The 12,760-nt window shown below is 36.7% G+C and overlaps 1 protein-coding gene across 1 annotated transcript in view; it reads right to left on the bottom strand.

The window, feature by feature from the left end:
- The window catches only part of LOC131439241 (acyl-CoA Delta-9 desaturase-like), a 21,501-nt gene extending 16,084 nt beyond the window's left edge, over positions 1–5,417 (bottom strand). The window contains exon 1 of the mRNA XM_058610430.1: positions 5,231–5,417. Coding sequence (XP_058466413.1) covers positions 5,231–5,417 — 187 coding nt within the window. The remainder of the gene's footprint in view (positions 1–5,230) is intronic.
- Positions 5,418–12,760: the final 7,343 nt, after the last annotated feature.

Here is a 12,760-nt window from a genome sequence, read left to right as displayed (position 1 = left end):
AAGCTCTGTCTAAAAAACAAATTGTTAATTTATAAACAAATTTTCAGACCAGCCATGCTTTATGCAGTACCAATTTGGTCAAGTTGTTGTTCCACCAGGAAGAAAACGCTTCAAAGGATTCAGAACAAAATACTGAAAATGATTTTGAAGCGTCCTCCCTGGTTTAGTACAAATGAGTTACACAGACTCACAAATATAGAACCATTAGATGTAATGTCACATAATATTATAAGCAAATTCCGACAAAAATCGATGCAATCTTCAATTGAATCGATTCGCTCTCTGTATTAGTTAGTAAGTTAGTATATAAGTTCCTTTTCCCCATTACACAATACAAGTAGGTTTAGAATTTTCCCTACACAAAAATCTCAGAATTGCGGAAGCAAATGATGTCTTCATGGTAATAACCAAATCATATATATATATATATATATATATATATATATATATATATATATATATATATATATATATATATATATATATATATATATATATATATATATATATATATATATATATATATATATATATATATATATATATATATATATATATATATATATAACAGGGCTGAAAAGTCACCACTTGTGGCTGAACACCCAATTTAAATCTTAATAATTTAATTTTAACTCATATTCCAATAAATAGTTATTAAAAAAAAAAAAAAGGATAATTTCCTTGATTAAGGGTAACAAATCATATGACTTATTTCGTGGAAATTATGAATGTTAAAAACCGGTATAAGGGTTCATTTTTATGGAAAACGAGTTACGACGCGTTACTTTTAAGGAAGACAGAGGTGTTACGAAGCGTTACATGCGATACTTTTTTGTGAGTCATCGACGTTACGAAACGTTACATGCGTTACTTTTTTGTAAGTTATAGGCGTTACGAAGCGTTACATGCGTTACTTTTTTTGTAAGTTATAGGCGTTACGAACTGTTACATGCGTTACTTTTTTATGAGTTTTAGGTATCACGAAGCGTTACATGCGTTACTTTTTTGTGAGTCATAAGCGTTACGAAGCGCTACATGTGATACTTTTCAGGAAGTTATAGACGTTACATGCGTTACTTTTTAGTAAGTTATAGGCGTTACGAAGCGTTGCATGCGTTACTTTCTAGTAAGTTATAGGCGTTACGAAGCGTTACATGCGTTACTTTTTTGTAAGTTATAGGCGTTACGAACTGTTACATGCGTTACTTTTTTATGAGTTTTAGGTATCACGAAGCGTTACATGCGTTACTTTTTTGTGAGTCATAAGCGTTACGAAGCGCTACATGTGATACTTTTCAGGAAGTTATAGACGTTACATGCATTACTTTTTAGTAAGTTATAGGCGTTACGAAGCGTTGCATGCGTTACTTTCTAGTAAGTTATAGGCGTTACGAAGCGTTGCATGCGTTACTTTTTTGTAAGTTATAGGCGTTACGAACTGTTACATGCGTTACTTTTTTATGAGTTTTAGGTATCACGAAGCGTTACATGCGTTACTTTTTTGTGAGTCATAAGCGTTACGAAGCGCTACATGTGATACTTTTCAGGAAGTTATAGACGTTACATGCGTTACTTTTTAGTAAGTTATAGGCGTTACGAAGCGTTGCATGCGTTATTTTCTAGTAAGTTATAGGCGTTACGAAGCGTTACATGCGCTACTTTTTTGTCACAAATTTCATTTGAATACTCCGTAATGACAGTTCCAGTGGAAAAGTTTGAAGTGTCTGTTAAAAACGCCGGTAAAAGGCACACCATGAATTAGGTACATAAGGAATCGTCAGTAACATTTTTTTTATTTGAGAGCCCCTCCCGAGACAAAATCCTGGGTACGGGCCTGGCTGCAGGTTGATACCATTTACAATGACCTTGAAGCTGCATGTGATTGTGTTGATAACTTTCTTCTACTGGCAAAGATTGAAAAAATTGGCGCAACACAGGCATTTACTGACTGGCTCAAGTCGTATCTTACAGGACGCGTATTGTATGTCAAACTGGGAGACAAACTGTTCACCGATGGCGGCAATCAATTTGATATTTGTTTCGTGTGCCGTGTGGGATGTGGCACCGTCTTGTTGAAACCACATGTTAGGCATATTCAATTCTTCCATTTTGGGAAAAAAAAGCACATGGTAGCGCTCGCTATTGTACATATTTTGCTATACAAATAAGCATTTATCAATCTTACTGCGAATCCTGCACAATTTTAGTTATAATTATGCATTCTAGTAAACATCAATGCTAAACTTCACATAATGCTACGTTTAACTCGAAAAGTGTCTGCTAATTTTTCAAACAAAAAGCCGACATCAAGCCATCATCTCTGGATATCTCGGTGCCGCTCATTATCACCTGCAAGACCGATCGAAGTATTGTTGTACCTTTGCAGTAATTGGTAAACGTGATTTAACCGTTGTGCACTCGAAAAAAAAAACACCTTTAACCACCCGAATGGGTACCCGGGTACCCATTTTTTTAAATCGCTGTAAGTTGAGCATTTTTCAACCGATTGAAGTAATTTTAGCACTGTTGGATTCAGGAACTTAAGCTCTTTGGGATTGGTACCCATAAAGATGGACATGGTGCTCCTGGTTCCCAGGAACCCGGATATCCTAAATGAGTTCCGACATCGAGGCATTTATACACGGATTTCACGTATTTTTGTAATCTTATCTAAGAATTGCTATATGAAATCAAGTGCTATGCTGAGTTGTTATGTTTATATATTTCAGGGGGCATCCGTTATGTACGTAACATAAAATTTTGAATTTTTCTACCACTCCTTTCCCCCTTTGTCGAGCATTTCTCAATCTTTTCACCATGTATTGTCACGTATTTTTGAAACCTCTCCCCCCTAAACGCGTGACGTACTTTATGTATGTTCCCTTATATACTTCACTTTCTTATCTTCAGTTTGAAAATTATTATGTACTTCAGGCCTATTGCGAGGAGCACGCAATACCAAATTTTGTGTTATGTATGCAATGTAATTAAATGCAATCAAAATTAGTGAAAGCAGTAGTAAATTTCAGGTAATAAAAATATAAGGAGTGTAATGAAAATGTAACAAAAACAATAAATTTTGAAATTGAACATGTAATCAATTCGGTCTGCGTGCCCCTCGGCCTCAGGCGATGTAAATATGTATAAGTGAGATGTCCTGCAACAGTTGGCAGCGTTGTGTATTCTACATATGTTTCATTTTGGTACGGCCTTTCTCAAATAGCTGGTTTGGAAAAGTTTCAAATTAGTAAATGACATTTATGGTGGAAAACACAAGTGTCGGAACATTCTACGGAAATCCGGATTAACGGGAACCAGAAGAACCTACTACAGCAATATACACGGCCATCGAAAAGTGGATAAATTTCTGAATTTACCCGTACTGAAAAAATTCAAATCGGATGGAATTTGCCTTAGTTACAAGCATTTTTATTTGTGGGTACCCGGGTACCCATTCGGGTGTTTACGTAATAAAAAAAATTTGAGCCCCCCCATTCGACCCCCCTTACTGTAAAATGAAAAGTCAAAGCATGAGAAGTTATGATCCAACTAGTTCTTGGAATTGACCGAATTGCAGAATCTTAGTTTAAACCTAACTCAGAAATTTCTTATTTTGAAATTCGAAAAGGTACCCGGGTACCCATTCGAGTGCATAAGGGTTAATGAGAATGCCAATTATTTCCTATCAGCAGATGCAGATGCAGAGGCAGACTCACGAACGAGACAGATCTCACACGGCGAGTTGATAACTCAATTCATGATCTGATTTTACGATTTCGATAGCTGATTAGTAATGAGATGGATTCACATTCGAGTAGGCACTGATTGGCTGTGTCGAAGTAAAAGTAAAAAAGCACCCTTTGTCAACGTCGATTCATTGGCAATTTCATAATCAATTTGAATTGATTGTCAGATCCATTTACATACAGAGATTCCACCGAAGTTTTGAGTCGAAAAGTGCTAAAATTTTATCTGGAAAACGCTTCCAAAGGAGGCAGACCAACAGGCGAACACAAGAAGACGTCAAGAACAAACCGGTAAATTAGCATTGATTTTCGCGAGGCAGCCAAACTTTGTGCGCCCACCTGTGGTAAGCATGTAAGCATTTAGCTAGCTGAACATCTACGTTGCCTACGTGACATTTTCAACGGGTCTAATGGAGAGCAACTCGATCGGCTTGAGCGATTTTCCATGTTTATAAAGTGTGCGCCAAAGTATCGGATAGCGAAGATAGACGCGAAGAGATTTGCCTACATTGAAATAATTTATGATGAATTATTTCTGACAGCTGATTATTGGATATTATCCATTCAATGTTCGATTTACCTAAAAGGTTTGTAAATACGACCATAGTAGGCTGGTTTTACAATGCCTGACTGTTGTTTGAATGTTGTATTGATGCCATTTGTTATACGGTTGCTATGATTGTGGTTCCAAGTGAAAATTATCTGCCAAATGGCTGGATCTGCACGGCACCAGAAAACTACCCGATTTTAAGTATTTTCTATTCAATCTTGATGTTCCGTTCAATAATCTAATTTTAGATAAAATAATTATTGTAGGTAACCTTCAACTGGAACTATGTTGGCACATAGAAAATTGTCGGAGATGATGCAAAACAATGAAGAACGAAACTTGTTCTTCTGGGATTGTTCTTCCTGCTGGGCAACAAATGAATTCTAGTCAAACTGAGATAACCGACATAAATTATTGAGTGGTTTTCAATGTCAGTAAAACTTTTAATTGATTTCTTGCATTCGTCATGTAATGCCTGTAATTGTGAGTTTGTTGTCATCTCTTCTTTCAATGACGTTTTCCTTTGTTCTCGTTATTTAGTGTATAGTGCGATTATTTCGCAAGAAACAAAAAAACAGGTCATCCATGTTGAAGCGGCCATCGCTAGGCTAGTTCAGCGAAAGTTAAATCCACCTAACAGTATAGCGTTATTACAGTAGCATCAATCGGCGTCATGTCATGTGAGTGCCATTTTTTCGAAATTGCATTCAAAACGAACTTCTGAACGCTGAACGCCCATCGACAATAATCGAGCTGGAAGCGATGTACGACAAATTCATTAATATTTACTTTGGTTTAATTATAACCTCAAATCAAACAACTTCCGTGAGATACACTAATCCGAGAAAAACTATCAAAGCGCGAAGAGGCAAGGGTGAAACTTTGGTTCGTTCGCACGTCACCGAGATGTTCTGAATGCAGCTGATTCAATAACAATTAGCACTAGAGTTAGCATCGTTCGCCGGGTCCCGGGGAAGCACGTTGTCTTGACGGTTGCCCTCCGGTGAGAATTTGAGCGATCGGCATATATTTGCGGCCATTATCGACGGTTTCGATCGAGCACTGATAAGAGGGCATCCGATGACGCCGGTCAACCGTCCCGGGAATGACGCCTTATTCATCCGTTGCGGTCATCGGTATTTTCCATCGAGGGATACAAGCGAAAAGAAAAAAAAACACACTGCGGTGATTTAGGCCTTCCATTCATCGGATTGTTGAGATTGGAGTGGTATCAGCTTCAATGGTTTCGATTTCAAAGCTCGATAATGCTATGAAATGTAATTACATTTCATTAAATCAGATAATGATTACATTTTTAAAATTTGAGAGGGGAACGGGTATAGCGTGATGGATAAGTCGATGCCTTTCACGCAGCCCACCTGGGTACGATTCCCAACCCCGCACATAGGATCAGAAAACTTTTCTGGTCCGAAGAGGTGAATGACAACAATGTTAAAACCTCTATAATGGAAACAAAAAAAAAAAAAAAAATTTGAGATATTTATTAATTAATGTAAAATCTATTGAAATATTACACAGAGAAGAAGAAAAGTACATACAAACTGAATAATTTTCCCTTATTTTGAGTTTTCTCCAATATTTTCTTTCAGCCCTGAATTTGAAATTAGATTATTGAACGAAATTGGAAAGTAGAAAAAATAAATTAGCTTTCTGATTCCGTGCAGTGCAGATGCAAGCAGTCAACGCCTGCTTTGTTTGTTCCTAAGGTTTAGTTTACCGATATTTTAAAACAATTACTGTAAAATGTGTTAAATAGAGTTATGCTGTTCGTACGTCAATAAATTCCGATAAAGTCTTACTAAGTTTTTTATTGCCATGAAGCTTTGGGACTCTGTACCATAACTTAAATCTGAGCGCTGGAACTATTGAACAAAAAAGCTAAGCTAAAGATCGTATTCACGTAAAACACGTCTCACGCTGATATTGATTGATTTCCAAAATACCAACCAACCCAGCAAGCAAATCACATTTCAATGTATTGTTGATAAACAAAGAATGAAAGACAATCAGGTAACCAATCTGTTACGTATACTACGAATGAGAAAAAAAACAATTTTTCAAACGATTGCCAAATGTATAACATAACCATGGCCATCTGAGTGGCTCCAAGGGGTCACCTTTCCAATCGTCAGATCACCGGCCCCAAAAACCTATTGATAATTTATTAACCAACCAACCTCAACTTCAACTGCATGTCAGTAGCGAATCAATTCAGTCCAAACCGTGCCCCGAACTCAGGTGGAAAATGAAGTGAACAATCCATCAACACTCTGTTAAAGGAAGCCTACGGGCCTGCTTCGCTGTTCACATTATTCATCTGTTGAAGCGGGTTACTTCGATTCGATATTGATCCGCATTAATATGCTGCATAGTCTACTGAGATTACTTCAAACACGGCGATTACCTAGCGATTTTGATCATGCGGATCTTGGATTTTTTCTGGTCTTCATTTTCCTGAAGCATAATTTTAGGTGATATTTTTTTCACAACACAAGTTGGTTTCCTAACCACAAACATTCTGAAAAGTTTGAAAAATTACACTTGAGGTAAATCGAGGTATCTTGATATTACATCAATGAACATTTAAATCAAAATTTTCTGTCTGCTTTGATATTAAATTTAGTTAAATTAGCTATGAAATTACTAGCATGACATAGTTTAACTTATTTTGGATTGTAAATTCAGATCGATTGAGACGTTCCTTCAATGTGTTTCTATCAAGACGTAAATTTACACGATTTTTTCGTGCTGAGCACATAGAAAAAAAATGAGTAAATCTACGTCTTCTGAGACTGTCACATTCGAGCGTTAAAAATGACCATTTTTTTACAGTTGATTAAATATAATACATAAAAAGTGTAAATTTACGTCTTCTAAGACCGACAAATACGAGCGTCAAAAAAGACTTATTTTCACAGCATTTCTAACACGTGTTTGAAGCATTTTGACATATTTTTGATAGTGAAACATGTATATTTGCACGGGTTCTGGGAAGGTGTGATATGTTTGATACATATTTAAATCAGTTTCAAATTCCAGTTCAATAACGTTCAACTACAAACTTACGCGAGACGTAATTTCAAGCAAGCCATAATTTCTTCGGTGATGACAACATCTACTAACATGTAAAAATAATTGTTGTGTCTGTTTCGATGTAAACTTCAGCTAACATAACTGAGAAATCAATGACATGACTTATCTTTACACGTTTTGAATTGTAAATTTAAGTTAAATACGACACTATTTTCATGTGCATCTATGAATACGTAAATTTCTATGATGTTTTCTAAGTGTGTTGGCTTGAAACTGGATTCAAAGATTTAGGATAAATAATCTATTATGAACAATTTTATGTTACCTTAGCAACATTTTTGGCAAGTTTTAGATTTCTGTTTTATTTGAAATAATTCTCCACCACAATGCATAAAAATGTTTGATGATGCTGAAACTGATAAATAATGTAGGGACGGGCTTCGACGTTTCAAAAATGAAGATTTCAGCATTCAAGACAGACCTCGCTCAGGACAACCAAAACATTCGAACAGTTGGAGGCATTACCAGATGAAGATTCGAGTCAAACACAAGAGGAGCTTACAGAATCATTGGAACTGAACTGAACAAGCAGTTTCTGTACGATTAAAATCCGTGGGAATGATTCGAAAGCAAGGCAGTTGGGTGACCTATGAACTGACACCGAAAGACATGGATTTTTCGCTTGTGAGCAGCTGATTCAAAGACAACAAAGAGAGGGTTTTTTTACAACGAATTACTGGGGATGAAAAATTATTCTTCTATGATAGCCTCAAGAAGAAAAAATACTACACAGAAAAAAAATTATGAGTTGTAACACAGGTGAAATAATTCTACAAACGATTCGTACAGAATTTTACAGACAAATAAATACAAGTAACGAAAGTCGTGGGACATTTTGCCGCACCCACCGTATTTTATTGACATTGCTCCCTCTGATTACTGGTTGTTCCGTCGGATGCAGAACGATCATCGGTTTACTTCGTTCGCCGAAATCGAAAATTGACTTCAAACTTGAATCGAGGTGGAATTCGAAATTTGCCTGACAAGTGAGAAAAAGTAGTAACTAGCGATGGACTATATATTGAATAATCTCTAAATTCTTTTTATTTTGAAATAGATGCATTTTTGACCCCACAAAATTCGGACTGAATTAATTTGTACCTGGTTTGTTGTTGTCATTGTTGTTGTTGTTGTTATTGTTGTTATTGTTGTTATTGTTGTTATTGTTGTTATTGTTGTTATTGTTGTTATTGTTGTTATTGTTGTTATTGTTGTTATTGTTGTTATTGTTGTTATTGTTGTTATTGTTGTTATTGTTGTTATTGTTGTTATTGTTGTTATTGTTGTTATTGTTGTTATTGTTGTTATTGTTGTTATTGTTGTTATTGTTGTTATTGTTGTTATTGTTGTTATTGTTGTTATTGTTGTTATTGTTGTTATTGTTGTTATTGTTGTTATTGTTGTTATTGTTGTTATTGTTGTTATTGTTGTTATTGTTGTTATTGTTGTTATTGTTGTTATTGTTGTTATTGTTGTTATTGTTGTTATTGTTGTTATTGTTGTTATTGTTGTTATTGTTGTTATTGTTGTTATTGTTGTTATTGTTGTTATTGTTGTTATTGTTGTTATTGTTGTTATTGTTGTTATTGTTGTTATTGTTGTTATTGTTGTTGTTGTTATTTATATTAGTTTTGCGGCAACGAAAACCGTTATAGGTTATTGGAGCGCACAGAGTTTTTCACATGAAAAAATAGCATAAAAAACCACATAACTTCGAACATTCGCAGAAAAAAAACACGCAACATTGAACTTTCACATAAATAAAGACCCATAAAAAGAGACATGTCAATGTTGAAAAACTAAAATAAAAATATCTCATAGCTAATGAAGTATGAAAGAAACCGCAACCGGCATACCTGAAACAAATGATTTGAAATGAAAGACAAGGTCACTATTCCAAATGGGCTAAGCTTGTGGAATCCGAATGGATGAAAATACGCGTCAGCCTACTACCTATGGAAAGAAACAAACAAGACTTCGCATTAGCTTTTCATCCGTCACAGTAAACATTGATTTTACTATACGGTGTTGTTTGCTTAAGGTTATTCATTGAGCCTTCAATCGGCGTGTTCCGCATGGTAGCGAAATCAAACGTCAAGTTTTCTTGAACTCAGATTAGATTTTCGGAACATTTGAACATTTAAATTTTCAGCGTACCAATTACTCTTCTGTTTTTAAAGTGTGTTATTTTTTTTTTCACTTTACTCTCGACTTTCTATCGTTATAATGCTTGCAGCGTTTGTTTCGAGATACAAAAATACCTGCAGCAATAGTTTGAATTCTTATGCCACCTTTGCATCACCAGACACGGCATAAAAGTGTCCATCCAGTGTCGGCAAGTCTGTCACAACTGGTTCTCAAACGTGTCGGTGCCATACCAAACCATCGCAATCCGTCGTATTGATTTATTTCGATGGACAAATTCGGGTTTCGGTAATCATATTGTAGGAACCAGGCTCGGTTCGGTCACTGACCGGTTCATTCCGAAACCGGTGAGTAGAGAATAGATGATGAAACCTGTTTCAACAGAGTGTCAATAAGCCACACTGAGCTTTGAAGGTTATGCAAACTTTTTTTTTCGGATTTGGCACGTGTTCCGTTCGAATATTGGACAGGAAAAGTAGACAAGTGAAAGGGGCGGCTAAGTAAGAAAAATTCCCCGTTTTTTCTGCAAATTGAGCATATCTCTAAGATTACCATTTTTCAAGTGCTGATATGCGTTACCTAAATAGAGGAAGACTCATGAGTCCACAATAACCGGTGTCGCAATTCTTTAAAGGTGTGTCTAACCGAAGTCAGGTCAGGTTTGATTTTTCGTGAAAAATGTGCAGTTCATTAACAAATTTTGGTTAGGCGTGTGTCGAAACCTGAGGCGTGCAGCCGGGGGCGAACACGAGTCACCCCAACCGACAAACATATCTGCCCTGTAGGCATTTCGTATAGTTCGGTTGTTGAATGAAAACTCAATCTTGCTTCTCAGCGAACGGCGCAGGGCATTTGAGCAACTGAATGATTGATATAACTTCGAGTTTATGGACTTATTTGTAGAGTAAACTTAAGTTTTTGTCTGTAACTGCAAATCGCTTGCCAAATTTGTCTCGTTTCAGCAAAAATGATTTAATATCTGTTTAAAACATCTCTTCAACTGATAGTGAACATTTTTTTGCCAGAGAAACTTCACGGAACCCCTTTCTTGCATACATTCTGTCGTCCATCAGTGTGCAGTGTGGTTCTGCACGATAGCCTTTGCGTAGACTCACAAAAACATGTTTTAAATCTGAAGGAATTGCAAACCAAATCTTCTTTATTAGAAAACGTATTACTTTACTTTGCGCTGCCTTTTCTAAATTAGCGCTGTGGAAGAAAAAAGTTATTTTCAATCGTAAATATTGTTGTACTGAACGCAACAACATCATTTTTGTCCATAATGAAAAAAGAACTAGTCTAGAATCCAGATCCACAATCCTGGTACAGAATTCAGGCGCAGAACTCAAATCCAGGATCCAGCATTCAGATTCTGATTCTGAATCCAAAATTCGGATCCAGTTCCAAATTCTGGATCCAGTTCCCGAATCCAGGTCCAGATCCAGAATACAGATCCAAGATTTTCCAGGTTCAGTATTCAGCTAATTGACAAACATCTAGGGTCAGGTTCCAAATTCTTATCCAGAATTCAGGTATAGATTTCTGATCCAGTACTAAGATCGTGAACAAAGATCCAAAATCCTTGTACAGAGTTCACGTTCAGAATCGAAGTCATTCAAGAATACGAATCCAGGTCCAAAAACCAGCTTCAGAATTCAGATCCAGAACCCAGATCTGAAATCCTGGTCCAACCTCAAATCCAAGTCCTCGTTCAGAAATTAGTATCAGAATCAAAGTCCAGGATTCAGAATCCGTATTCAGATCCCAAATCCAGGTTCAAATTTCAGGTCAGGGTCAAGCATATAGGTTAGCTAAGCTTTGGTATTGCATTCCTGTAGTGGAATTTGACCTTCTGTTTCAACAGACTTCGCAGCCGATTCAGAGAGTGTACAGAATCACTGCATGGCTGGTGCTACGATTCTACTGACACTACGAATCCTGCCAGGCCGGGGCTTGAACATACGACAACTGGTTTGTAAGACCAGTGCCTTATGCATTGAACCACCAACCCGGGACAAGCATATAGGTACTGGTCCCGAATTCAGGACTAGATTTCAGATCCATTACTAAGGTCCAGGACCCAGATTCGAAATCCTAGTACAGAATTCAGGTCTAGAGTTAAAACCACCCGGAACCTGAAATTAGAATCAGAATCAAAGTTCGTCATCCAAATCTACAATCCGGATCAAGGTCCGATTATCTGATCTTAACTCAAAATCCAGGTTAAGGTTCAAAATCTTGGGTAGAATCCAGAATCCAAGTGCGAAATTCAGATCTAATTTCCAGATCCAGTACTAAGATCCAGAATTCACATAAAAAATCTTGGTGCATAGTTCAGTACCAAAACTCAAACCCAAGTCCAGTATTCAGGTTTTGGTCACAAAATACAGGTACAAAAATTACTATCGGAATCAAAGCCCAGAATTCATATCCCAAATTCAGGTCCGGGTCCAAAATCTAGGTCCAGGATTCCAAGATTCAGGTTCAGAATTCAGGGCTTGGTCAAACATTTTTATCCAGGTCCGGAATTCAGGTATAGATTCCAGATGCAGTACTAAAGTCAAAAACCCACATCCAAAATTCAGGAACAGATTTCAGGTCCTGAACTCATGGTTCAGAAGCCAGGTCCTGAAATTAGTAACATAATCAAAGTCCAGAATCCAGAATCCGTATCCAGTTCCAAAATTTAGGTCCAGGATTCAGATCCAAAATCCAGATTCGAATTTCAGGATCAGACATATATGTACAGGTCCAGAATTCTGGTTTAGATTTCAGATCTATTACTAAGGTTCAGAGCCCACATCCAAAATACTGGTGCAGAATTTAGGTATAAAACTCTAGTCCAAGTCCAGCCTCCAGATTCTGGTCATGAGCAAAAGTTCAAAAATTATTATCAGATTCAAAGTCCAGAATCCAGGTCCGAAATCGGGGTCCAGTATCCAGGTCCTGAATTAAGATCCAAGAAACAGGTTGAGAACGCAGGTCATGATCAAACACCTTGGTCCGAAATTCAGATCTGGGCTGTACTAAAGTATCCAGATCCAAAATCCTGTTACAAATTTCAGTTACAGAACTCAAACCCAGGTCCAGAACTCAGTTCCTAAAATTAGTATCTGGATCAAAATCCAGAATCCAGACTCAGATTCCGGATCCGGTTCAGAATCCAGTTACAGAATTCACGTTCATAATCCAGATCAAGGTCAAA

Source organism: Malaya genurostris, chromosome 1 (genome assembly GCF_030247185.1).
Source record: "Malaya genurostris strain Urasoe2022 chromosome 1, Malgen_1.1, whole genome shotgun sequence".
Lineage (NCBI taxonomy): Eukaryota > Metazoa > Arthropoda > Insecta > Diptera > Culicidae > Malaya > Malaya genurostris.
The sequence above is the reverse complement of the archived record's forward strand: the minus strand, read 5'-3'. Positions and strand labels throughout refer to the sequence as shown.